Source organism: Malaclemys terrapin, chromosome 4, assembly GCF_027887155.1.
Source record: "Malaclemys terrapin pileata isolate rMalTer1 chromosome 4, rMalTer1.hap1, whole genome shotgun sequence".
Classification (NCBI taxonomy): Eukaryota; Metazoa; Chordata; order Testudines; family Emydidae; genus Malaclemys; species Malaclemys terrapin.
Window position 1 is genome coordinate 27,205,977 of NC_071508.1, and position 27,901 is coordinate 27,233,877.

A 27,901-nucleotide genomic window follows, 5' to 3' on the forward strand; every position below is an offset into this window, starting at 1 on the left:
GATTATGGAACACTGGAGACTTCCTTTAAAAAACTCAAAAGCTTTTGCAGCTATTAGAAGTTCAGTAAAGTATAATTAAAACCAACCTCCTTATAGAAGGCTTAAGATAAAATGCAGCCCTAAAAGGCAGTGCCAGAAGGGGCTCAACCTTTTCTCTTGCCAAAACAGAAATTGGCCTAATTGCCTTCAATTGCATTCTTCTGTGGCCAAGATCTGACCCTGCAAGGATGGGGGGGAAAATCTAATATTTACATTTCTTCCAAAGACAATACATGGGCCGGGAACATTTTATGCTGTATCATCTCTAACTCGTCAAGCTTGGGAAAATCTGGGCTATTCTGGGATGTTTTACACGGGACTTGTTTTACTGTATTTTGTCATAGTGTCTGATGGATATCCATGATAAAATGACTATCCATTAACGAGATCCTGGAGCACAGCTCAAGCCACACCCCCTTCATCACCTTTCCCAATGAAAAGGCCACGTTTTATGCACTGCCTGTAGTTTAAGCTTCTGTTGACAAGTATCCGCCCAGAGAGCCTCATGAGTTTGGGTTTTAAAACAACTTGGAGTGCATAGACTAAGGTCTCAAGGGACCATCATGATCATCTGGTCCAACCTCCTGCACATTGCAGGCCACAGAGCCTCCCCCACTACTCCTGTAATAGACCCCTCAGCTCTGGCTAAGTTGCTCAAATCATGGGTTAAAGACTTCAAGTTACAGAGAATCTACCACTTACATTAACAAAAACAAAAGTCACCTGCTTTTAGGGGCATTTCCCCCTTCCCGCATGTGCATAACACCCAAAGAGTTAGGAGGCATTGTTTGTCAAGAAGACAACACACACACACCTTTCACCTTGTCTATGCCCGCTTCCCACTCCCAAGATTTTATACAGTTGCTATCACTGGTGCAGTGCCTCTGGTATGACGGTGGTAAAAAATGACAGCTACCACTGGTGCCTTGTTCAGACTAGAGCTCTCTCTCACCATTACTACCATAAGAGGAGCTGCACTAGTAATAGCGTTGAGGAAAAAAGACCTGTATTGTAGGTTCTCACACTCCTATTCATGCATATACAGATCGGACAAGTATATGATTCAGTCTAATGCCTCTTACCCCACACATTTCTTTGGAATTACATATGTTACTCAAGAACTGAAGAGTGCGGTCTTAGAATGGAAGCAGTATAACAAGGACATGCATTCTTAAAGGAATGCCCTACTGGCATAGAGTACTTGATAATGCTTCTTGAAATTATAGTATCTCTGGAAAAACAAGCCTCCTGACATGACAGCTACATACTTCTGGAGCTTCCATTAAGCTAGGGCTGAAAAAGAACACAGCTTGCCTTCCAATTTTAGGTATGTGTGAGTGCAAGTGTTACAAGTCCTGTGCATGTGATTAATGACCCCGTAAAACCAAACCACCCCCAAACCCCAATAAACCTGATGCAAAGTATGTTTTCCCAAACTATAAATCAGCAGGCTTAGCTTCATAAAAGCTGCTCTTATTGGAGCACATTAGATGATCATCCAAGAATGAACGCGGCTTCAGAGACTAGCTGAACAGCTTAGACAATTAAACTTGCTATCCTTGTTGTAAATCAGAAACTAATACATAGTACTATAATTCTGAGTGACAACTGTGTGTGATTAGTGCACTGCTCCAATCCCAAACTGGGCCTAAAATTCAACAGTAATACTACAGTTTGCATGACTTCCAGTCCTACCCTCAGTTCCCAGTCTCTTCTCTTGCACGGCCCTTTGGCTTTACAACAGCTGAACTTCATTATCACAAACCCACAGGGATAAAAGTCTGCATGTAAAATGTCAAGCTGGATTGTATTTTAATTTAGTAAAGGCCACAATTCAGAAACCTGGTTTTGTGGCTGATAATTTTTCTTTTCTCCACCCCCTCTTTTTTGAAGGCAGATCAGATTTTATTGGTGAAAAATTTAATTTTGCAGAGAAGCAATATGATCTTAGCCACAACCCTCCAGACTTGCAGCTTCAAGAGGAAATAAAAAGCAGGCACCCAAGTGACACAGGAGTGGGAAGGCTTTTTGCTTCTAAATTTCACAAGGTCATAGGTTTGTAAGGCTGTTGCTTCTTCTCTGCTCCCCTCCCCTTCAAACACCATGTCTGGGCTTTTCCAAGTTTTAGTATGGGGGATTTAAACACACATTTATGGCACTTGGAAACTGGCCAGAATTCAAGTTGCCTAAAGCAGAGCTACTGCAACTTTCTCAGAGGGCGGAACACGCTCAGGGATGTTGCCCTATGAACACTTCCCCTACTTTTTGCAAAGGTGTAACCGTGGCAACTGCAACAATCACGTGAAACAATTACACAGAAAAGTAATTTGGAGAATATTGGGTATGTTTAGCTGTCTTCAATGCACTAAATATCTTGCCCCTTTAGAAAAAGCTGGTCATACTGTCCCCTTTCGTTCGTTTTATTTCTCTCTGCTGAGAGCACAGTGTTATCACATAGCTATGTTCAGACCATCAACAAGTGATCTGGATCACAAGAGGTTCCTGAACAGGTCTGTGAATCACTGCTCTAAAGATCATGAGATTAGCATCGGTAGTTTTAGTGGGCAGCTAAGCTAATTAAGGACAGTATTTATGTCTGGAATTGGAGTTAAAAATTGGACAAAATAAAATGCAATAGCAACTTATGCATTTTGTGGCATTCAAAAGCAATCTTACTTTTACAATCTGTTTTACGAGTTAAAAATTGATAAAATACATATACTTATCACTGAAATGTGTGAACATGCAGTGAAGATGCAACTGATGCACATTTCATTGTGTTACTTTGTTTAGGGAGTACAATACAATATGGAGGTTGGAGGAGTCTCCTGACTGGAGTAACAGGAACGGAAACAAACTCTTACTTCTCTCTAGGTGGTGAGCATGAAAGCTAAATGGCCAGTTTATATGCAAGCTGTTTGACAGCTAAAACTGAACCACCAGGCTCTTCAGCAGCAAATATCGGCGGTAAAAATGGTAGCAGGTCAAATGGAGAATTTTAAAAATCAGAGATAGGATGTGGGGTTCCACTCTGCGACCAGTCACTGACTACGGTAGCAAAACAAGCTTCTGAACATGCTAACTTTTACACCAGACTAGAATTCTGCCTATTAGATTTTGCTCATTTGTATAAAACTCAGACTTCATCTGAAAGTCTCCCATTATTCCTTCCTTGCTCTCACCAATAAGGGGTAAGGGAACATCATAGTGGCAATTCAAGTGATAGATGGATTACAGGTAGCTAGAAGGCAAATACAACCCATTTCCAGATGCAGCCAAGATATATATGAAAAGTCAGATGGAAAAGCTAGTGCAGTGCTCAGGAATCGGAAAAGTGACTAAATGTGAAGCAATTCCTTACTCAGCCATTTAAGCAGCAGCTTTGTGGGGGAGCAGCAGAATTGGAATTGAGCAATGTTCACTGGTGTACAGGAACAAAGATACATACACCAAGGAAGAAGAGTTTTGTTTTATGTTAAAATAAGTGAATAGCTTCAATCTATGGCTAGTCTGTTCCTTGTGGCTGTCTGTTTCTAGACTGTCACTTCAGGACCTCTGGCCCCAAAAAAAGCATTCATCCCCCTTTATACCCTGATGGAGCTAACTGGATCCATCAGCATGACTTGACAGTATTCACATCAAAACCCAATACTGCGACTTAGCACCAGCATCTAAGGTGACTCAGAGGAGCCCTGCAAATCTACATCTGTTATCAGTCTCCATACAGACTGACAAAAGGTACTCGTTTCATGGTACACATTCAAATAAGATAAGTCTCTACCAACCAGCTGTTGCTCTCACATGCAGTGCTGGATTCTTTAATTGTGCCCACCACATCATGTTGTATCTGAGATTTGGTCTTTAGAGTATCTTGGAACAGTTCAGGCTGCAGGTTCTTAGTGCAAAACAGGAACATATTTATATAGTTTGTACATCTTCTGTGCAATGCACCCTCTAATTATGAGATAGTGTTCTGACTGGCTAAATGTCCCTAAGAAAGGATATCCATAAACTCGTCTCCTAGACCAGAGATAAGCCAACCAGGATGCAGAAAAGCAACACTGACCAAGTTAGTTCTCTATAAAGACTACAGGTTACTGTATTTGACGCTTAACAGGATAACTGGAGATAGCATATAAGCTACTGCCCTCTAATCAGTCAGCACTCCAGGAGTAAAATGTCAGGAGACCATTTATTTTTTATCTAGTTCCAATTTATTGCAATTAGAGTACTCCAACAAGCCATTTAGCAGAGAACCCAGAGAGAATATTTTCTCTAGGAATATTGACATAAAAAGTAGCCTTTTCTATAATTCATTTGCAGTTAAGAAACAAGTCAAGTGACACTTAAGTAGTTTTACCTAATATAAGAATAAACCTGTTACCATTCATATCTGAAACAGGATTAAAAAACTTGTCACATGAATAAAAACCCTCACAAATCAAACAGTGCAAAGGGACTGTCAGATCTGTTTGTACTCAAAACTATTCCAAGGCTGTAATCCAATCAAACATTTCTACCAAAGTGAGTGCACAAGGACAGTGCTCCTGGATTGGAAGTGACAGAACTCTGGTTTTGATTGTATATCCACACAAATAAGTTTTTATGCTGTTACTCATGTTTTAACATCTAAGATATGCTGCTCTTGTCTTTGTGCAACACGTTTGCAGACTGAGTCGTTAACAAGTCCGTACACTAGCCTTTCTCCTTTTAAGACCTGGGTTAGAGTCTAGAATCACTTGTTCACATCACTAAGCCACCATGTAGCTTGGTGCACTTCAGTACACCCAGAAGCCTCTGCTCAAGAGAACTACAGGACTGAACTGGGAGAATTCTAGAGATATGAGTGGGAGCAAGTTGAGAGCCTTTGCCCTCTCCTCCCAACCAGATGCCACCATATTGGAGAGTCAGAGATCAAGCATATGGCCCACTCACAGTGGAGACTGATCCTAACCAAGTTACTAGTGCACTCCCCACTGTGATAATACTTAGCATTCACATAGCACTTTAGATGGTCAAATGAGAGGTACACTGAAATCAGTCAGCATGGAATAAAGTTGGAGCATCTTGAAATGTCATAATTAAGGCAGGGAAGAGGAGAATTCTGCTAGACAGTTCAAGGACTAAGTGGCCAATACGGAGGACTATTCCAAGATCGCACAGGAAAAAGGAACCTGTACTGCAACTGGCAATCTGGGAAGTAACCGATATGGAGTACCTTATGGACAAAGTGTAGCAAAAAGACAGCACAGATTAATGCTAGTCAGGGAAAGTACCACATGATTCAATGAGGGGCACAAACATAACTGATGGATTTAAAGTCACTGAGCTACTGACATGCTTTTTCACAGCCAGTGTTGAACAAGAGGTATGGACCATTAGAAAGTAATGAGGACCTTATAAATGAAAATAGCTATTGATAAGAACAGGTAAGGAAATACCTGAAAAAGCTGAATATACCCAAGTCAGCAGTTTGGGGGGATATGCATCCCTGGGCATTGAAAGACTTGGCTAACCGGTAATTATTTTTTGGGGGGGGGGGGGGGGGAATCACAGAAGCAGGTACTAGGGAGTTGGAAGACATGCTTAACTCTATGACAAAAAGAGCTGGGCCATTTGGCTTTCAAACAGCATATTGGGGACTTTTAAAAGACTTTAAATTAGACTGCCAACATTTTAAGCCCCAACCCTTTCCAACCTTGCCTGTCTTGCTCTGAGCAGGTTTTCCACATGCATAATATGCAGCCCCTTGATATTATGGAGTTACCTAACACTGAAGTAACTACTAGAGCTCTTCTGGAACAAACCCTTGTCAGTGATGGTGCAAATACTTTATATGAAGAAGGTTCTGTTGGGGGAGAAGGAATCTGGTACAAAGTTTCCCCATGAAGAAGCTGCCACACAATTCCCACTATTATTTCATTGGAAGCTTTGGACTGTTATGCCAACTGGATGTTAATTTAGATCACCAAAACCTGAATTAAAAGTAAAACCAACTAGTTAATTTTCTTTTGGCAAGCTGGGACATTGAAGTGAGCTGTGGTTACTCTAGAAGGTTTGGTAGGATTTGTTTGGCTACTCCCACTCCAACACTGTTGTAAACCGTCTTAGTATATGAAACAAAAAAATAAAACATTTCAGGATTACTTGTTCTTGAACGACTCTGATGTGCCTAGGGAATTAGGACGATGGATGATCTTGCATACCATAACACAGTGCGCTGACATAGAGGTCAGCTGAGAACTAAGTGTTGGGATTCATCCTGAATTACCTCTACAGTCTTTTCAGTAACTGCAGTGATGCTCTGTGTTTTGCAGTACAGTATGTTCTGCTTCTTATTATTTGTAAAAGTTTATAATGAAGCAATGTGATCCCATGTCTCTGTTTTGTGATTAGGAGAGGTCTTCCAAATTAAGGGTGAAAAGACAACTTGGGTGACACGTACCATAATACAAAAGGAGAGACCACAGAATTTCGGATGAACATAAAGCCAACTATGTATGGGTGTTGATAAATTCACGTTTCAAACGTCATTAGCTATGAGGCCTTAAGATTAGAGAAACTGAGGGGATCATGCAGTGCTCCCTGCTGTATTAAGATTATCAACAATTTTGTTTTCAAGTCTGGGAGTGGTACTGGGAGAAACAGCTAACCGACTTGGCCTACTTTGGGTAAGTCCAACTTGTTTGGGGCTGTTACACTTCATCTGAAACCTCTTCAGTAATTAACCATTGACATCCATTACAGGAACGAGACAAAGTTACTTCTGACTGTCCTACACTGAACTGTAATAATGCTGGTGTACTTGCAGTCTGAAATCTTTGCACTTTTAAAGTATCCCTGTGCTCTACCAGGAGCAGTGGCCCCACTAGTGCTATGAGAGCATTTCTCCAATCATACAAATCCTCTCATTGGTATTACAATCCCAAGTGAGCACTCTTCTGGGGCAAGGGACTCTAGATCAGAGACTGAGCCACCTGTCATAGACTCAGACTATCAGGGTTGGAAGGGACCTCAGGTGGTCATCTAGTCCCACCCCCTGCTCAAAGCAGGACCAATCACTAACTCGGTTCTGTGATCTGCAGCTGAGCCACCCAAAGAGGCTGTGCTCCTGTTCATGGTTACTCCAGATAAAAGAAGGAGTTCCTAATCATTCTGCATCTTATGGGTTAGGTAGCCAGAGGTAGCTCAAGTGAGTGTCTGTGACCACAGCAATGACAGCTGCAGCCAGATGTGCATGTCATATGCTTCCCAGCACAAATGGTTGAGGAGGAGAGAATGAGTCAGCTTGGGTCTGAGAAACAATGTGGACATTGACCTTCTCTAATAAGTGGATGACTGGAGTATTTAAACATTCGTTTCAGTCTCCAGTTTAGAACAAAATTTAAAGGCTCTCCACCCACTATTTCCCCTCTTTGCCAACTGATCAAATTACTGTGCAGATGCAGTTGCAGAAATTGAACATTTAAAAAAGATCCATTCAGTTTCACGCAGCTTTGGAGGAAGATGGATACTCCCTGAGCTCCCAAACTAGCTCTCTGGCTCTGGCAATAAGCATCTAGAAGCTCCCAGTAGATGCAGTAATAGAACCGATTGCCAGTGCTGGAGACCGACTCCCAGCACTACAGGATTAAATTTAACTGCCAGGGGCGAGCAGCAGCCGGAGAGCATACAGCTAAAGATTTATAGTGTCAATGACTGTTTCCCATAAGGAAACAATGGTTTAAATGACCTTTCCCATCTTTCTGAAGAGGATATTATGTCATTAAAATGTAAAGAGACAAGTGCATATTAGTCTTCTGTGACCACTTCAGGCTACCTAGAGATTCGTTCACCTCTTCAGCCAAAGTTTTCCTGCGGGACTACGGTATGCATAAAATCTCTAGACCAAGGGCATGCTGCCTACCTAACAACGTGGGCCCCTGGAGAGTATTTTTCACACAACTCCAAAGCCACTAGCAATGTGATTGTAAACGTATTATTAAAAGCTGTCAGAGGGGTCATCTCCAAACGCAGCGATTTGAAGGAATGGGACAATGCAAAATTACAGCCACCTCCACCTAGTCATCTCTGCCAAGAGGCTATTTTCAAAGTTTTTGAAAATGACTCAGGTACATCCCACTTCACAGGGCTGCTGAGGTTGAGCCCAGTTGCACGGCAAACTTCAGTGCATTTGTAAGATTTAAGTGCACATGAAAAAACAAAGTGTAGTTTAACAAGCTGTTCAGGTTTTGCCTCATTTCCACTTCAAACACTTTTTGCTAGCAAAGCTTTCCGCCATTTAATGTACAAGGGTTTGTGCCCACTGCAAAGAAACAGAAAGCAAACGCAGAGATAGGGTGACAAAGATTCTCTAATCATTCAGCCAAGTAACTACCGCATGGGGCCTGCGGAAAATACCTTTTTACAGGGTTCAAACCTGCTGCTACACAGGAGCTTTCCTGAGTTTATTTCATACTGTCACCCTGTGCAGAGAAGCAAGAAGTACTTAGGTCTCCCACTACAAGAGGACAGACTGACTTCATTCATCTCTGGCTGTAACCAGCGCTGAAGAGGTCACAATGGAATACAGTAATGAAAACGCTGCTTACTCTGAGCGTCTTTGCAATCGGGGAGGGAGACGACGGGGGAGAGTCAGACTGAGACTTCCTGTTTCGGGTGAACTCCTTGCTCCTGGTGTACAAGGACGACATGGTCCCTCCGAGGCAGGAGGGGGATAGCAGCACCTCTGCAAGCAGCAATGAAGTCCAAGTCTTCACTTTCCTTCCGCTACGTGCTGTTGGGAAGCTCCTTCTCCGAAGTCAGATCAAACAAATTTCATCATTAACACAGTTATGGTAATTTTAAAAGCCTGCTGTTTGCAGAGTGATACTTTTAGGCATCAGAGTGTAGCTTTATAGTAAACGCTGCCCCACAATGCTTCTTCCTGTTCAAGTTGAAGGGAAAGTGTTAAGGAATACCTGCGTTACAGTCCGGGGTGTTGCAGCACCGCCCTCAGAATCAAGGCCCGCTTTAAGGTCTTCCAAAAAAGGATGTTTCCTATGGATCACCCAAAGCCAGAATATTACTGAAGACCTCCAATAACTGCAGTAGGTAGAACCCCTCCAGTCCTACAAGGGTGAAGCCAGAGGAATAGCTAGTTTTATCCAAATAGGAAGCTTTTGCAAGAAACCTGTTTCACTCCACAGCCGATAGCTCTCTGCTGTAGCAGCAGAGCAGAGCTGCATGATTTAAGAGAAACAAAACTGTATAAATCAGGAACGAGCACTGTTTCAGAAAGGGGCAGTCCAGATGAAGTTGTGTTTTGTTCCGTCCTCCTCGTTACAGAAGGCTTTACACACACACACACAAAATCTTCCCTCCCCTCTTGCTATTTTCTGACATTCCAAATCCTTACTTGTTCAGCAAAGAATGCTGGAGGGAGGCCAAAGCCAAAGATTCACTTTCAACTTGGGATCCAGGCTGCCACTTGTAGGAAGAAGAAAACATGCAAACTCCCATGGCGAAGAGAGCTCAGAGCTGGAGGTCACACAAATTCATAACACTATGCAAGATCTAAATTCCAAGCTACTATTTTGCAGCTGGCTAGGTCAAAGGCTGCTTACTTAGGAAGATACGGTAACAGAACAACATTTCAGGCTACCATTAGACAGAACGCAGGCTTACACAGAGTACAACATTTGGAGGACAAGTGGGTTTTTTTAAAAGCCTGGTTAGAGCTATGAGCAGGCAAGCTGAGCCTGTCTGATGTGCTGGCATTCAAACAGGCGCTTTTTTTTTTTTTTTTCTTCTTACACAGGAGTGTAGCTGGACAGCCCCTCTGCCTGGATTTTTTTTTAACCTCCAAACTCATGCACCCTGCCCTGCACCCTGCCAGTCGGCTTGTCAATTCTGGATACAGTCTTTATTGCACAAACTGGCCTGTCAGGAAAACGGTTTTGAATTTTCAGTGCTGGCAAATAAAGAAAAATAACACTTTGCACATCTGAATAAATGCACTTGATAGGCCGAGCAAATGCCACTCAAATCCAAATCAAATAAGAATAAACGGTACATTTATTTGAATGACTGCACATGAAGCATGCCCGAGGTGCTCTGGGAGGGGATGCAAGCACTTTGGAGGACAGGATTAGAATTCAAAACAGACCCTGGCAAATTGCAGAATTGATCAATAAAATGAAATTAAATAAATACAAGTGCAAAGTATTTGCTTAGGAAGGAACAATCAAATGCACAACTACAAAATAGGGAACAACAGGCTAGCGGATAGTATTGCTGGAAAAGATCTGGGGGTTACTGCACACCACAAATTGAATATCAGTGTGATGCAGTTACCCAAAAGGCTAATATTCTGGGGTGTATTAACAGGAGTGTTGCATGTAAGACGTGGGAGATAAACGGGTGAGGCATCGGTTGAAGTACTGTGTCCAACTCTAGATGCCACCCTTCAGGAAAGCTGTGGATAAACTGGAGAGTGTCCAGAGGAGTGCAACAAAAATGATAAGGTTTAGAAAACCTGCCCGATGCGGAAAGGTTATAAAAACTGGGCATGTTTAGTCTTGAGAAAAGAACACCGAGTGGGGATCTGATAAGAGTCTTCAAATGTGTTAAGGGTTGTTATAAGGAGAACAGGGATCAATTGTTCTCCATTCTGGCTAAAGCTAGGACATGAAGTAATCAGCTTAATTTGCAACTAGGAACATTTAGGTTAGATATTAGGGAAAACTTTCTATCTATAACGATAATTAAGTATTGGAATAAGCTTCCAAGGGAGGCTGTGGAATTGACACCGTTGGAGGTTTTTAAGAACAGATTGGACAAACATCTGTCAGGAATGGCCTAGGTATAGTTGGTCCTGCCTCGGGACAGGGGGATGATCTAGATGACCTCTTGAGATCCATTCCAGCCCTACATTTCTATGATCCTATCATTAAAGTCTTCTCATGTGTTAAGTAGGATCTCAGTCAAACAGCATGTGTTTGAGAATGTGTGATTTCCCAAGCTTCTAACCCTACAGTGGTGTTCCTTATTGGAAACACATTAGTCCAGGTATCAGTTTACTGGACTACTTCCATTTATCCAGCATTGATGAAGGAGCAGCACATTGCAACCAATGGATGGCGAACACCATAGGGCTTATTTACACTGACTTCTACTGAAGTCAGCTATTGACAGAGGTGGCTTTGTGCCTGGAGTTAACCTACTTGTGTGTGGTATCTTGTCCTACCACCTCTATAGGTAGTTTATCACAGAACATTTTACTGTAAGTATAACAAGCATTTTTTCTTCCGGCACTTCCATATCTGCCTGTCAGTCTAACACTCCACCTTTTTAGCAAACTGCATGTCTGTGGAGTGTAAACATTGCTGAAGGGTATATTTGGAGAATAGTGCTTAGAGAGAACGATACAGAACTTAGACATAGAAATTCTTCAGTCATTCATCATATGTACTGACTTCACATGGAGGGTGGGGGAGGAATATAATTTCTGTAGTACCCTAAGAAGGGGAGAACAATATCTGCTTGAGAGACTCATTCTCCACACAATAAATGAAGCCATCTCAGTGACCAAGTTTACTTGGTAAGTGATTGTGTTGAAGATCCAGTCACCCATTTTACAGGCAAACCAAAGTGACAGCTAGTGGGAAAGCTTGGGAGTGGTCTCATGTATCCAGACAATACTCCCTCATTTTACAAGATGGAAAAGGAAGCACAGAGATATTCGGTGACATGCCTTCAGTCACACTGAGTCTATGGCAGAACCAGGGACTGAACCCAGATCGCACAAGTCCCAGTCCAGTGCCTTAACCATGTGACCATCCTCCTGCACCTCAGTTCTGAATCAAACTCTGCCTTCTTCACAGCTGGCAATAGTGCTATTTCGGTTCTCTAAATGAATGGTCATAGAACTCTGACACATCTGTTTTTGTCTTACAAAGTCTTGCATTTTGAGGTTCCAAAACAGTATACAATGATTCAAATTAGCCTATCTTGTGTAGCAACCACAATGAGAGAGTGTCATAACAGCAACAAGTCTGAAGGAGTCCATGCTAGTCACCAAGGTGGAGTTAAAGAACTCTGAATTGCACTCTATTGTTTCTTCATTTCCCAACAGTCTGCTGATACACTGCATAGGAACAATGCAGTGATTCATAACCATTCGTGGTCATATTGCTCTGGAGGGGGCAGGGAAAGCTCTGAATTCAGAGTTTAAGTGCAATACGGTGACTGGCAGTGACCTTCACAGCTTGATTATTAAAACCAAAGCAAACACTGAGTTCTGTGCTCTCTACATATGCCAATTAAAGTTAACTACTCATCTGGAATGCAAGTGAGGCTAGCACTGAAAAAGTGTAAATTGTTCATAGAATCATAGAATATCAGGGTTGGAAGGGACCTCAGGAAGTCATCTAGTCCAATCCTCTGCTCAAAGCAGGACCAATCTTCAACTAAATCATCCCAGCCAGGGCTCTGTCAAGCCTGACCTTAAAAACCTCTAAGGAAGGAGATTCCACCACCTTCCTATGTAACCGATTCCAGTGCTTCACCACCCCCCTAGTGAAAAAGTTTTTCCTAATATCTAACCTAAACCTCCCCCACTGCAACTTGAGACCATTACTCCTTGTTCTGTCATCTGCTACCACTGAGAACAGTCTAGATCCATCCTCTTTGGAACCCCCTTTCAGGTACACCTCTACGTCGATATAACGCTGTCCTCGGGAGCCAAAAATCTTACTGCGTTATAGGTGAAATCGCGTTATATTGGACTTGCTTTGATCTGCCGGAGTGCGCCCCCCGGAGTGCTGCTTTACCGCGTTATATCAGAATTCGTATTATATCGGGCCGCGTTATATTGGGGTAGAGGTGTAGTTGAAAGCAGCTATCAAATCCCTCCTCATTCTTCTCTTCTGCAGACTAAATAAGCCCAGTTCCCTCAGCTTCTCCTCATAAGTCATGTGCTCCAGCCCCCAATCATTTTTGTTGCCCTCTGCTGGACTCTTTCCAATTTTTCCACATCCTTCTTGTAGTGTGGGGCCCAAAACTGGACACAGTACTCCACATGAGGCCTCACCAATGTCGAATAGAGGGGAATGATCATGTCCCTCGATCTGCTGGCAATGCCCCTACTTATACACCCCAAAATGCTGTTAGCCTTCTTGGCAACAAGGGCACACTGTTGACTCATATCCAGCTTTTCATTCACTGTAACCCCTAGGTCCTTTTTTGCAGAACTGCTGCCTAGCCATTCGGTCCTAGACTGTAGCAATGCATGGGATTCTTCCATCCTATGTGCAGGAATCCGCACTTGTCCTTGTTGAACCTCATCAGATTTCTTTTGGCCCAATCCTCTAATTTGTCTAGGTCCCTCTGTATCCTATCTCTACCCTCCAGCATGTCTACCACTCCTCCCAGTTTAGTGTCATCTGCAAACTTGCTGAGGGTGCAGTCCACGCCATCCTCCAGATCATTAATGAAGATATTGAACAAAACCGACCCCAGGACCAACCCTTGCAGCACTCTGCTTGATACCAGCTGCCAACTAGACATGGAACCATTGATCACTAGTTGGACATGGCCTAATTTTTGGCTAGAAAGGACAGCATGAGAATCCCTCTCCGTCACCTCATAAGAAGCAGACCAAAGTGGCCGGTGGTGGGAGGGGAGGGGAGCAAGAGAATACTTTAAAGTGTAATCACATTCAGACATACAGCTACCTAATTTCTTCTCAGCTTTTAAAACTGTTTCCCTTTAAGTTTTCCCAGTGTTGTTATCCAAACTGAATCTTCTATCCCTCATGGTTCTGCTATTCACCATGTTCTGATGGAGACTGATGCTTCAATGTTTGGGATTGCTGCCTCAACCTGACTGGCTGTGTGTTCTGCCTGGCTTGTTTTGAAATAAATACTCTCATGTGTAAGCAGCAATATGTTGTATTATGTAGCTATGTGTGTTGTTCTCCACGGTGATTTGATTGTGACTAGGAACATTTATACAGCTACAATCACGGTGAGCTGCAGAACAAGGCATTTCAGAGAGAACACATCTCTGCTAATGTCATGAACAGCCCCTTCCCACAGACTCCATTCATGGACAGACAGTCCTGGCAGGTACAGGACATTTACAACAATGTAAAGCAGTTGAGTATAGCAACAGAAAAAGATTCTACACTCAGATCATCCCTGAAGTATAAATATAATGCAGTCTTAATTACACCCAGCCGCTTCATACAGCATACCATTTCATGCAGTCTTATGCCCCCATCTATAACGGTATTTCAGGGAGAGGCAAGAGGCTAAAGGGAAGTTGGGTACAAACACAATACCTACAAATCACTGTGTGGATCTGGTTAACGGAGGAGACTTATACAAATAATTAATGGGGAAAGCATGATGAACTCTAATCCAACACCACAGTGTATCAGAAAGAGCAGGACGAAGCCCTTAGCCAAACAGAACAATTTAAATCTTTTAGCTATAAAGCTTCCACCATAGATAATTTATTAAGACAAATACCCTTCCTAGGACATCAAGCCTTGAGCAAATTAGAAGTCTTCAAAGGATATGGAGCCAGCAGAAGAAATCTATTCTGGACAACAACCCTGTGAACTCTCTTCACTGTAGATGGGATGGAAGCTGGAAACAGTTTGTAAGATGTTCCCACACAACACACAGATTATCTAACTCCATAACACCCGTGAACATTGCTCATAGAAGAAAGAATTAGAAATCTACTAGTGAAACACTGAAAAGTAGGCAAGATTCAAAGAAAGACCAATGGCTTAGCATTTGTCCCATCTCTTCCAACCCACTGCTTTGCCCTTCAGTTCCAGTTCCTACAGGCAACTAAAAGTTTACCACCTTCCCCTGGATGCTTGAAATACACACGAGCACTGAATATGCACCATCCAGTTTATTTTGGCACAGCCTAACCTATGACAAAACTATTTTTCAGCTGTTCCAGTAAAACCTGATGCTTCCATACTACAGCATATAATACAACAATCCCCTAAATCCCCGATTTTCGAGAGTTAATATTTTATTTATAGGGATTTCCATGTGGTGAGGACGACTGCCCCGGAACAGATTTCAGAGAGTTATGTTTATTAACAAGGTTATTTCCCTTGACGACTCCCATGAAGCAAAAAGTTTCTGAGATCGGGCTACTACACTGAAGATAGCTTTGTGTATTACTTTGAGATCTCTGTAATGTCACCCATTTCAAATTCTTACTTTTAGACTGATTTTCTTAATATTTAACTTGGCAGTTTTACCATTATTTCCTTGGGCTTAACTAAGAAGCATGCTCCTCAAGCCATGTGCCTTTTCAGTAAGTTACATCAAGAGCCCTGCAGTCTTAGTAACTCCTATTTTCCCTTAACCATCCGATAAGGAGTTCTGGATGGAGAGGAAATTGTTTTAATATGGGGGTGAGGGCTGTGATCAAAAGGGATGAGTGGTGCAAAGAGTGGTTGTGGCAGGGAATATGCTACTTCATCTTTTAGTTTGGACCTACCATTAGATTGTTCTGCTTTGCTTCAAGAAATACAATAAGAGTGTCTACTAGTTCAACTGTACAACAGGCACCCAATAATCATGTCTATGGAATATAATTTAGATGTTTATTGCATTAAAAGGTAGGGCTGTCAAGAGATTAAAGAAATTAATCGCAATTAATTGAGCAATTAAAAAAATTAATCGTGATTAATTACGCAATTCATCGCGCTGTTGAGCAACAGAATACCATTTAAATATTGTTGATGTTTTCTACATTTTCAAATATATTGATTTCAATTACAACACAATACAACGTGTACAATGCTCACTTTATATTTATTTTTATTACAAATATTTGCACTGTTAAAAACAAAAATACAAGTACTGTAGTGCTATCTCTTTATAATGAAATTGAACTTACAAATGTAGAATTATGTACCAAAAACCCCTGCATTCAAAAATAAAACAATGTAAAACTTTAGAGCCTACAAGTCCGATCAGTCCTACTTATTGTTCAGCCAATTGCTCAGACAAAAAAAAGTTTGTTTACATTTATGGGAGATAATGCTGCCCACTTCTTAATTACAGTGTTACCTGAAAGTGAGAACAGGCATTTGCATGACACTATTGTAGACAACCTCGCAAGATATTTACATGTCAGATACGCTAAAGAGTCATACGTCAATTGATGCTTCAACCACCATTCCAGAGGACATGGCGATGACGGGTTCTGCTCGATAACGATCCAAAGCAGTGTGGACCGATGCATTTTCATTTTCAGTCAGATGCCATCAGCAGAAGGTTAATTTTCTTTTGTGGTGGTTTGGGTTCTGCAGTTTCCGCATAGGTTGTTGCTCTTTTAAGACTTCTGAAAGCATGGTCCACACCTCATCCCTCTCAGATTTTGGAAGGCACTTCAGATTCTTAAATATTGGGTACAGTGCTGTAGCTATGTTTAGAAATTTCACACTGGTATCTTCTTTGCAGTTTGTCAAATTTGCAGTGAAAGTGTTCTTAAAACAAACAACGTGTGCTGGGTCATCATCCGGGACTGCCAGAAATATCTGGCAGAATGCCGATAAAACAGAGCAGGAGACATACAATTCTCCCCCAGGGAGTTCAATCACAAATTTAATTAACACATTTGTTTTTTTAAATGAGCGTCATCAGCATGGAAGCCTGTCCTCTGGAACAACGGCCAAAGCATGAAGAGACGTATGAATCTTTAGCTCATCTAGGGCACGTGAATATCTTGCGATGCCAGCTACAACAGTGCCATGCAAACGCATGTTCTCACTTTCAGGTAACATTGTAATTAGGAAGTGGGTAGCATTATCTCCCACAAATATAAACAAACTCGTTTGTCTTAGCGATTGGCTGAACAAGAAATAGGACTGAGTGGATTTGTAGGCTCTAAAGTTTTACATTGTTTTGTTTTTGAGTGCAGTTATGTAACAAAAAACCTACATTTGTAAGTTGCATTTTCATGATAAAGAGATTGCACTACAGTACTTGTATGAGGTGAACTGAAAAATACTATTTCTTTTATCATTTTTACAGTGCAAATATTTATAATAAAAAATAATATAAAGTAAGCACTGTACACTTTGTATTCTGTGTTGTAATTGAAATGAATATATTTGAAAATGTAGAAAAACATCCAAAATATTTAATACATTTCAATTGGTATTGTATTGTTTAACAGTGCGATTAATCACAATTAATTTGAGTTAATTGCGTGAGTTAACTGCAATTAATCGACACCCTATTTAAATATCAGAGGGGTAGCCGTGTTAGTCTGAATCTGTAAAAAGTAACAGAAGGTCCTGTGGCACCTTTAAGACTAACAGAAGTATTGGGAGCATAAGCTTTCGTGGGTAAGAACCTCACTTCTTGCATCTGAAGAAGTGAGGTTCTTACCCACGAAAGCTTATGCTCCCAATACTTCTGTTAGTCTTAAAGGTGCCACAGGACCCTCTGTTCCTATTAAAATGTTATTTCACCTCTATCGTTTCTGGAACTCAGTAGTGCAGGCTAACTGCCTGATGCTCTTACTTATGCACATTATCCAGTTAGTCTTGCTCGGACTCATGGAAAGTTTTTTAAAGCTGTATTTAAAGTTAGTTTTACACATTAAAATCAGGATTCACAAGAATATTCTAAAGCCACATTTATTCCTGAGACACTGTTTTGGGGGGAAATTCCAAAGCTTATGAAATTAAGCTGCCCTGACAGTTGTCTTTCTATAGGCCAAGCTACAAAGCCGTTACTCTCAGCTATAAAATAAAATTAAAAGTAATTATGTTGGGATCAAAGCAGTTTATAGAAAATACATGGAAATTTAATTTAAAAATTGAACTACCTGTCACGAGACAAATATAACATATACATTTGCCTAAATTGGATTCTTGTGTTACTGGTTTGGTACACAAAACTAGACCCAGAGAATTGAGATCAATATTGAATTTGACAGTATATTAAGTTGTTTGTATTGAGTGCCTGGTGGTAATTTGGTGGTGTGTAGGTTTGTAATGTGGTCAGAAGTTAATGAGTTTCATGACTGCCTCAATATCATGATTTCCTAAAAAAATTCAGCTTATATAATTCCTTGCATATATTGAATAAACCCCACCATTGATTTCCACCGAGAAAAGGTCATGACTTTTTTCCAATGCAGAAAGAGAGGCACTGACATTTGTAGAAGATGTGGGCTCCAAATAATTGGTGGTTAATAAGCCTTACTAGTCTTAGCCGAGACGTAGCGATTCTGAAATTAATATCTGTTGCTCTACAAGCAGAGAAACGGATGGCAACAGTGACACTAAATTCCTGATAGTATGGGACACAGGTAACTGGAGTACAGGTCTGTAAGCATTCTGATAAACAGCCACAAAAGCATTCTCAGATTCTTTAGGTCAGTGGTCCTCAAACTTTTGTACTGGTGACCCCTTTCACATTGCAAGACCCTGAGTGTGACCCTCCCTTATAAATTAAAAACACTTTTTAATATATTTAACACTATTATAAATGCTGGAAGCAAAGTGGGGTTTGGGGTGGAGGCTGACAGCTCGTGACCCCCCCATATAATAACCTCGTGACCCCCCGAGGGGTCCTGACCTCCAGTCTGAGAACCCCGGCTTTAGGTGGACTTGTAAACAAATAAAAGTTTGAATCTCGTACATGCTATTGTTTATCCCATATTCCCATCATCCTTAAAGAAATGCTGCCAGAATTGCATTATAATCCTCTATTTCAGTGGGTGACCTCGTTTTGAGATTGGTAGCTTTATGACTTACTCATGCTCTTGGGATGACGCATGTTTCTTGTATTACCGCTAGCCTTCTATTCTCAAAAGATATGCAGGAAAGTCTCCTTTGAGAGTAGTAACAATAACTTACTTTTGTTTCTACTATATGGGAAAAATGTACATTTAAAATCTGTTCCAGAGAGGTAACTATCCCTGAAAAATGTAATGTAGCACTCCAACAGGTAACATTAATACAAATACTGTCTTACAACGTTTATTTAGAACCAAACAAGGTTATGTCCAGCAACAGAGGGTTGAACGGACTGTAACAAAAAAATTATTGGGCTGGCACTAGGCTCTGTTGTAAACATATAAAGGCACTGCAGCACTTTCCCATAAATGGAATACAAACTGTACAAGTGAATAGTCTTTCGTCTGCAGTGTACCAACTGGCGTTCCCATGAGCTGACTTTATCGTATGTCTTGCAGATTTGCAGTCTAGGAAGGAAAGGATCCATTTTTCCCCACTCTCCCAAAGTCACAGCAATTTCTCTCACTCACTATCACTCCAACACACATCTGGAGTCATACTTTCCCCCATCCTACATACTCCAATGTAGCTGAAATGCAATAGCTTGTTTTCTGCTCATACAAAGGCTGGGAACCATAAACCAACAGACATATTTCAATCAGCACTAAAACTAACTCCTCATAATGTGTAGTCATCTTAGCCCCTTGTTTCACATATGAAGTTCAAGGTTTCTGGACAAAGTGGTGTATGTGTCTCTGAGTCTGGTTTTTGTTTTTTTGTTTTTAAGAAATACAGAAAAAAGGCCAGAGCAAAGAGCAATAAAAAAAAGCCACATGACCTGCAAGAAAGTGACTGGTCCTTAGCACCTGTAAAAGTTTAAATACATTTCTCTTCTAAATGTAATCAAACTACTCTGGTTACTACTGAAAGAAAAGATGAGATGCACAAGCTACTCATTATTCAAGCATAAAATATGTTGGAACAGAGCAACTAGAAGAGTGAACATTTGTTCCCCCATTCTAGGAATTTCCCCAACTTATTTAGTGTAATGAACTAGAGAGGAGTTGGAGGGAGAATTCCAGTGTCAGATTCACAAACACCTGAAAAGACAGCAAAAGGGAGTTACAGCAAAATAGAATGTCCTTGCTGCCTGCAATCAAAAGTAACAACTGCATTCATGTTGGGAAACAGACTCCTCTTGTTATATGAAGATTGGCATAGCAATGCCTATTCTGCCTAAAATAGATGGTCTTAAAGACTGCAGTTCTAATTCCCTTCTAAATTCTGGGTATAAAGCTCAGAAGCACAGGCAATGACGGTGCTGAACTCCCTCCTACCATCATCCCCACTGTGCTTCAGTCTCAAGAGGAGTGTTCACTTCTAGCGTTGGTTTGATTTTCATGCCTGTTAGAATCTTGGGTCTCAGCTGAAACTGAGCCATGTGTGACTACTGAGCCATTAGGAATTAGATTGAGATCAAATGCTGATTTCACACAGGCAGCAAAAAGACAGTAAAAAAAACCCTTTTAACCTGTCTTTCCACATCCAGGTTCACGCCACAGCGTCAGTTCTGTATTTTACTCAAAAAAGGGAAGCAGCAACTTTAAAATTTGAACATAGCCTGACAAAAACAGCACTGCTGCTTTACATGGTCAATACACAATTCCCATTCAGGACAGTGCTCATGCAAGTGACTTAAAATTCAAGCCCATGTCTGCCACTGGATATAGCATTTTTTCAGTGTATAATATTTTCCACTAAGAGCTGCTCAATGATTACATTCTAGGAAATGTTACTCTAGTTTCCCTCGTCCTCAGTATAGCTCTCATAACAAGGATGCATGAAGCAGTAACAAGTCAAATAAATGAAAGAGGAACATAAGTTTCCAGAATATTGCTGAAGGGCCATACAGGGAAAGTGTACCCAAGGCCAAAGTAACATCATAACCAGAGGCAAATGTAGCACTTTTAAACCAAAGGGGACTTTCCAGAACATGAGAGCTTAGTATGTAAAAAGATATATGAAAGCCTCAGACAGCTATTAATATGCCTAAGACAAGTTTTATTCTATTCATCTCTGGATGCACCAGATTCCATGTGCTTCCTACCCAACCCAGCCATCCATGACCTTTCCTGTTCATTTGTGTATGGAAATAACCAGGGAGATATGGAGGATGGAACCAATCTGAAATACTTTAAATATGCCTGCCTTTTTAGTGTGTAGAGTAGTTATAGCTGTGTCAGTCCCAGGATATTACAGAGACAAGATATTAGCTCACCCACCTTGCCTTTTTAATGGCACTGGAAACATTTATAACTAAGTCAACAAAATTCCACTTCATTATGGTTTCTAACCTATTTCTGAGTGCACTGCAAGTATATAAACTGGCACACTGAAATGAACGCAAGCTCGGTTGTCACCTCCTTTAGGAAACGTGACAATTCAGAGCCTGTGCCACATAGAAGGGTTCTCCAGCTCACCAGAAGAGCAGTACACACTAGGGAAAGCTAGTCTGCCTGAGTGGACTCTTGCATGAGGGCAGAGGTCCACCAATTTCAAAGGAACTCTGTTCAGAACAGGAGTGCCCACTTGGGGCAGACGGCAGGATCGGGGCCTACGCCGACTTCACTTCCTCCTGCACATTACCTTTTGTGCAACAATGCTAGAATTAAATTACCATTGACTTCTCTTTATGAAGACAATCCCTCCCTATACCCATCCTTCCACATTTTGTCACTTTTGAGGCATATGTTGAGGGAGACCAATAGGTTATAACCTTCACTTTTAAAAAAGCTTTAGGAGAATTGGTGAGGGGTTAACTCCCCTCAGAGTACATTAATGGGAGTTTCATAATGATATTAATTCATAACCAGCTATGCGGTATTATCATAAAACGAGTAACAGTTCCTAACAATTTTTGTCTAGAAAGATGAACCCTTTACATTGTATACTAGTTTAATCATAGAACCATAGACACACAGGGCTATAAGGGAATTTGAGAGGTAATCTAGTACAGCTCCCTGTGCTGCGGCAGGACCAAGTAAATCTAGACCATCTCTGACAGATATTTGTCTAACCTGTTTTTAAAAATGGACAGTGATGGGGATTTCACAACCTCCCTTGGAAGTCTGTTCCAGAGCTTATCTATCCTTAAAGTTTTTCCTAATATCCAACCTAATCAGCCTGGCTGAAGATTAAGCTGATTATTTCTCGTCCTCATGTATTTATATAACCTCATACTGCCTTTCATGTCCCTTGCTAGGTATAACTCATTTTATGCCAGAGGCTGATTTTGTCCCTACATGCTTGTACTATTCTTTTGTACTCATCCTTAGCAATTTGTCCATGTTTCCACTTTTTGTAGAATTCCTTTTTGATTTTCAGGTCATTCAGGTCATTTTTAATGACTGGTTACTAAAATTGTAGCTTCAATTCCTTTATCAAAATAATTCAGAGTTTTGAAATACACATTTTTGCCATAAACTTTCACTTCCCTGGAAGTTTTATGTTTCCAAAACCTAGGTCCAAGATTTTCAAAAGTGACTAGTGATTTTGGGTGCCCATCTTGAGACCCCTCAAAAGGGACCTGATTTTCAGAGGATTGGTTCTTAAGACTTATTGAAATTTGGGCCCCTTTAAGGCATCTCAAGTTGGACACCCAAAGTCACTAGTTGCTTTGGAAAATCTTGGCCTAATGCTACAAATGAAGTTATGTAATGGATATTTTTTCTGTCCTCTTTTCCTTTAAAAATGCTTTAAAATATATGATTTTCTGCAAATGCTACTATTTTGATCTTTAAATGATCACATTTCCGGTCTTCTATCAAGGAGATCAGGATGGCCAATTTTTAGTGGACAAACCTTCTCTTCAACAGCTGGTGCAATTTTTCATAGAGATTTTAAGTTCTCCTAGTAAATAAATTGCTGAAACTAGGAGCGGTGGGCAAGATTTTGTGCAAAAGACACCCAAGTGTCACTCTGTACTAGCACGAATAGTAACGGGCACATAAAATGCACTAAGAAATGAACTCCCCCATATCGACGCCTGGTGAGACCAGGCTGGATGACAATTTCTTCCAGTAAAGAGCCTTACAGAATAAGGAATTTACTTTTTATAAAATGGAAAGACAGAATACCCAGCGCAAAGCAATGCTAACCTCCAGAATGAGGAATCTAAGTCTATCGGAGTATAACCAATAATGACATTTCAATTATGAGGCCTCTTGCAGAAGTTAGCCATCAAGGGAAAATATAGCCAGTGCTTCAGAACAAGGGGAATGACCTTCCAAGGACCAAAGTGACAAGCGGCATCTACACACTGAAAATTTAGAACACACAATTCTTCCTTTACAGGTAGGATGCTTTTTGGTCAGTCTGACTTCTTTTTTCCAAATGAATTTTAGGTACCCTTTTTGTTCCACTTGTAAGCCACAAACCAATGCAGCCTCTCCATTTTCTTATGCTCTCTGTATACACAAGTTGCATACCACCCAGACATGAGCATGCATCATTTCCAAAGGCACCTGTAGGCAGCTAGGAGTGACAGCTACAGAGGAGCTTTGCCACACTATTCCAAGTATTTTGTCTGCTTCTTGGGGAATGAATAAAGGAAACTGAGGAAGCTTTTAGTAAGGAAAAAAGTATGAGCTAGTGTCTTCTGAAACCATTTCCCTCTACTGTTTGGACAAAACCCATATAGTCTTCAAGAAATACACCCTTATAGCTACACAAATCTCATCATGACACTCACATTAACATTCAGATATTTACTAGTCCCTTCCTGAGTTATTACAAAGCAAAATCAGACATTTTGATAGGTCAAGTCCGTACCGCCCATTGGAGCAAATGGGCCCAGCTCCAAGCTACTGCAAGCACTAAAAGGCTAAATTGTTTAGTTACCAACAGGAGTAGGGAACCGACAAAACAGTCAACCAGATAAAGATGAAAAGAAAAATAAGTTGTTAACATGCTATGAAGCGATATAGTTGGACACTATAAACAAACATCCTGTTAATTTTTGTTTGGATGGTTTAAGCTTGTAAGCGTTCTGCTAATCCTTAAAGTAACAGGAATTTATTTCAATACAAGCAATGCAGGGAATGTCCAGGTCCAGGTCATGACTTAAGGGCCATCGAACCCATCAAAGACCATCCTTATAAGCAACCTCCACAGACTAGTAGGTTTACACTAGACCAAGTCTGAAGGTACTGCATTAAACCAAGAAGTTGAAGCACAAGGCTAGCCTTTGGAGTCACCCAGACACAGAAATCTATAGCCACAATCTTGTGAGAAGGTCAGTGTGAACTCCAGAAAGTATTACTGGAATTTTTCTTTGGTTTGGCCTCTCTTTGGACACAGAGCCAGGTTTAAGATGGCTTTGGCTTGCTTGCCTTCATCAAGCATATTGTTTCATCCTGCCCCTTCCCTAGTCAGGACCTGGGTGATTATAGGGGAGCAGTCTGAAGAGGCCATAGCATGTGTTTTACATGGAACAGATTTGTGGGTGTGGTTTACTCAGCTTTTCACAAAACATTTTTGTCCCCAAATGCCTGGTGCCTTAAATAGGAATTAGCCAGCTGCCCCTTCACTTTTACTGTAGCATACAGGCCGATGATTTAAATGCTGTATCATGGTGATGCATAAATAGGAAGTCAGGCTTCCTTCCCAAAACAGTGATGTTTAGGGTTGCCAATTTTGGTTTGGTTTGCCAATATTCCTGGAGGCTTCATCACATGATAATCTTTAATGAAAGGTTAATCTTTAATTCCTGGAGACTCCAGGACAATCCTATGATGTTTTAAGAAAAAGCAACCGACAGTCATGAGGCTGGACAAAAGATATAAGAGAGAATCTGTGCAGATGGTGAGTAAAGCTTTAAAAATATTTGTACAATACATATTTATTTCTACAGTGCCCCACCAAGATACTCAGGGTACTACCAACATAATACAGCCATCCCTAAACATATTAAGGGCTCCAATAGTTGAATGCTGTTGCAGATTGGTTTACTGCCATTTTTAGCCTCAACTTTTATTCAGATACATGTTGCTAACTGCATGCGTTTAGACTGCAGAACCACTTTCCCTGAAACATATACAATCAACTGTAGCATTTTTGTTTGTAACAGGGCTGCACAGAGCCAAAGTTTCTGAGACCGATCCCTATTCTGTGCATGATTAAGTGCCTTATTTCACTGTACTCATCTAAAGTGACACACAGTTCCTCCCACACTGCCTTGGACATGGGCCAGGATGGCTTCCCGCCCATGTCATACTGCATCTGTGCTAGAAAGTGAATACAACGTGGTAAATATTTCCCCCTCTCTTTGCATTACAATTACCCCAAGAGGAATTGAGCAGCAAACTGGTCTCTGACAGGAAGTTATGGTACATATTAACATTTTGCACTAATCTAGACAAGCAGGCTTTCCATCTGGATCAGTCACTAAAGCGTTCACCTATGGCAATCTCTTGCTAATCAACTTCCCTTGTATCTGGACAAAGAACAGCCTGTGCTTTGGACATACCTTACCATATTAGGCAATCAGATCCTAGGAAGGAGAGAACTCAAGATGTAGGCGGACCCTCCCTTCACCTAAAAGGGCAGGCTAGGAACTTCCTGTGCAGCAGCAGAACAGTTTCCTTTTTGGAAGCGGGGAAAGGGAGGAGGATGAAAGGACAGACTCCATCATGGTTCTAAGTGATGGCCTTGCAGGACTATTCAAATATGCAATCATACTATTAAAGACAGCACCTCTGTAATGGAGCCAGGGTCATGTGCTCTGAAATACAAGCTTCCAACTAGTTGGATTTAAAGATGTATATGTATTTTTTAAAGCAATGAGTTTGATTAGCCTGCCCCCCCCTCCCGTCCATAAAGCTATGGTTCTGCAGCAGCTGTAACACTGCCACATGGCAGCTGCAGTTTTATAAAAGGATTCTCAGATGCATCAGGTTTCACTTTGAATTTCTAGCTTATCCTATAGAAGGGTTGAATTTCCTGAACGCTTTTTAATAAAAATGAGTTGGAGCACAAACTCAAACTCCTACAGCCTCATCTGATGACACTGTGTTAAAGACACACAACACTCAAAAAGGTAAACACTGTGGAACGGAGTTTGGCTGGATGGTTGTAGCAGCAATTTCAAATCATCAGGAATCTTTTAATAAGTAATAAATAGGATAACAATCAATAGAAACAGATGTGCTAGACCTGTAGCCCTATGACTCACTTCTGTGTAAAGATTCAAATCCATTAACATAGCTGTTGTGAAGTATTCTCTGGGCTGATACCAGAAGTTCATGTAAACAGACCTTTTCTTCATCACCTCTCATTGTCCTGGAAGTTTATAACTTTACCAAGTAAGCATTCACAAAGGTGTTTCATTGTATTTATACACAAGTCAGGTTTAAAGACAATATTTCTTAAGATGCTGCATTGTCAAACAAGTTTATCGGCATGTTCCTGTACTGAGAGAAATACTTGGCACAGAGCTGAGTGTTACAAAAAGCTTAAATGCCCATTGGCCCATCTTTGGAACTTCTGGGCAAGGCACAGTTTTGTGCCAGACAGAATTCCACCAAAAAGAACTGCAGGAAAATAATTTCTCTATGAATCACAACCTTTATTCTACTTGTATTATATAAAATTTGCTATTTTAAGTTACATTTTTCTTCCATCTTTTTTGCCCAAACAAAATCCTCATCTACATTTTGCATCCAGATTATCCAAGTCCAAATATTTGTTGATCTACCAGGTTTTCTGACACACACCCAGTAGTAAGGACTTCTCTCTCCAATTAGCAGTGCAGAACCCCACACTACATTCTTAATCACTATGCCAAGTATTTCTCACAGTACAGCAACATGCCTATAAAAACTTGTCAGGCAATGCAGCATCTTACAGAAACTGATCTGGGACTGGCAGGACTAGGAGACTGGGATGAGACCTGAGAAGTGAAGACACTTGTACAAGGTAGTCAAAGAAAATGAGATTGGGATGAAGAGGCAGGGCTCCTGTGGAAAAAATACTATGATCATGTAACTAACAACTGTACCATAATGCATATGCACAAGGGGGTTAAGGTAAAACAACCTTAACTCTGGAATTTCCTAGTTTTTGAGTGATCAATGTTCACAAGGAGAACGCTTAGGTTTTTAACATAGTTTGCATAATTTAATGGTTTTTTTTAAAAAGCAAACTAATATAGAAATTCCACTTAGAACCTTTAGATCCACTGCACAGATCTCTGCCACTTGAGCTAAACGAGTAACTGCTAGCAGTAGTAGGTTGTCATCCCATCTATGGATGGGCACTATAGGGGGATAGGACACTTTACCCATGGGTTTCAGGGATATTTACTAACAGCAGAGGAATGGGTGGGACTCAGGAATATTGGAGTCCATTCCAGGCTCTGAAGGGTGTCTCATTTAGTGGAACCAGACTCTTCTGCCTGCCTTTCCCAAGCTTGACACCTTCGGCCTTGTACCTTCCAACCTGTCAAGGTCCTGCGTCTTCCCCACCCCGGCTCCTCATTCCAGTCCCATTCCCCTTGCCTACCCAGTCCAAGTCTCCACTCCTCAGGCTTCTCATCCCAGTCCTAGTCTGATCTGCCACTCCATCCACCCAGGCTTTCAGTCATCCCCTCTGCACACCAGCACCTCATGAGATCGGTTTCCCATTCACCCTCCACCAACTGGCTCCTCCCTGTCCCAGTCTCTTCCTCCCCCCAAGTCAGTTTCACTAGGTTCCTCATCTCATTCTACTCCTTCTCCTCCCTCTGGTCTAGTTGCTTGCTCTCAGTTCTGGTGCCCAGTCACAACCCGGCCCAGAGCAGCAATTACATAGAAAGACGAGTTTAGTTCCCACAACCCTGAGCTGGTCCATACTCTGTTGTTCTGTGGGGAGAGTCATGGTCACATGCAGGAGCTGTGAGGGGTTGGAACATGCTCATTGTGAGCAGATTTTGGGGAGACTTTAGCCGCTAAACTCTAAGAAGTCTCTAGTGAGCGTGTAATAACTGAGGTTTTTCAAAAGCTTATAACTTGGCCAGCTTTTCACAGGAACAGCTAGCTCAAAGGCCACCAGCCT

The 27,901-nt window shown here is 41.2% G+C and overlaps 1 protein-coding gene across 7 annotated transcripts in view; it reads right to left on the reverse strand.

The window, feature by feature from the left end:
• Positions 1-27,901, reverse strand: part of PPP1R12B (protein phosphatase 1 regulatory subunit 12B) — a 158,097-nt gene that overhangs the window by 33,133 nt on the left and 97,063 nt on the right. The window contains exon 1 of one of the 7 annotated variants that reach the window (XM_054025623.1): positions 8,631-9,310. The exons of the other annotated variants lie outside the window; for them this stretch is intronic. Within the exon in view, the coding sequence (XP_053881598.1) occupies positions 8,631-8,732 (102 nt within the window). The 5' untranslated portion in view covers positions 8,733-9,310. Of the gene's footprint in view, positions 1-8,630; positions 9,311-27,901 lie in introns of those variants that run through there. 7 annotated transcript variants of the gene reach the window in all.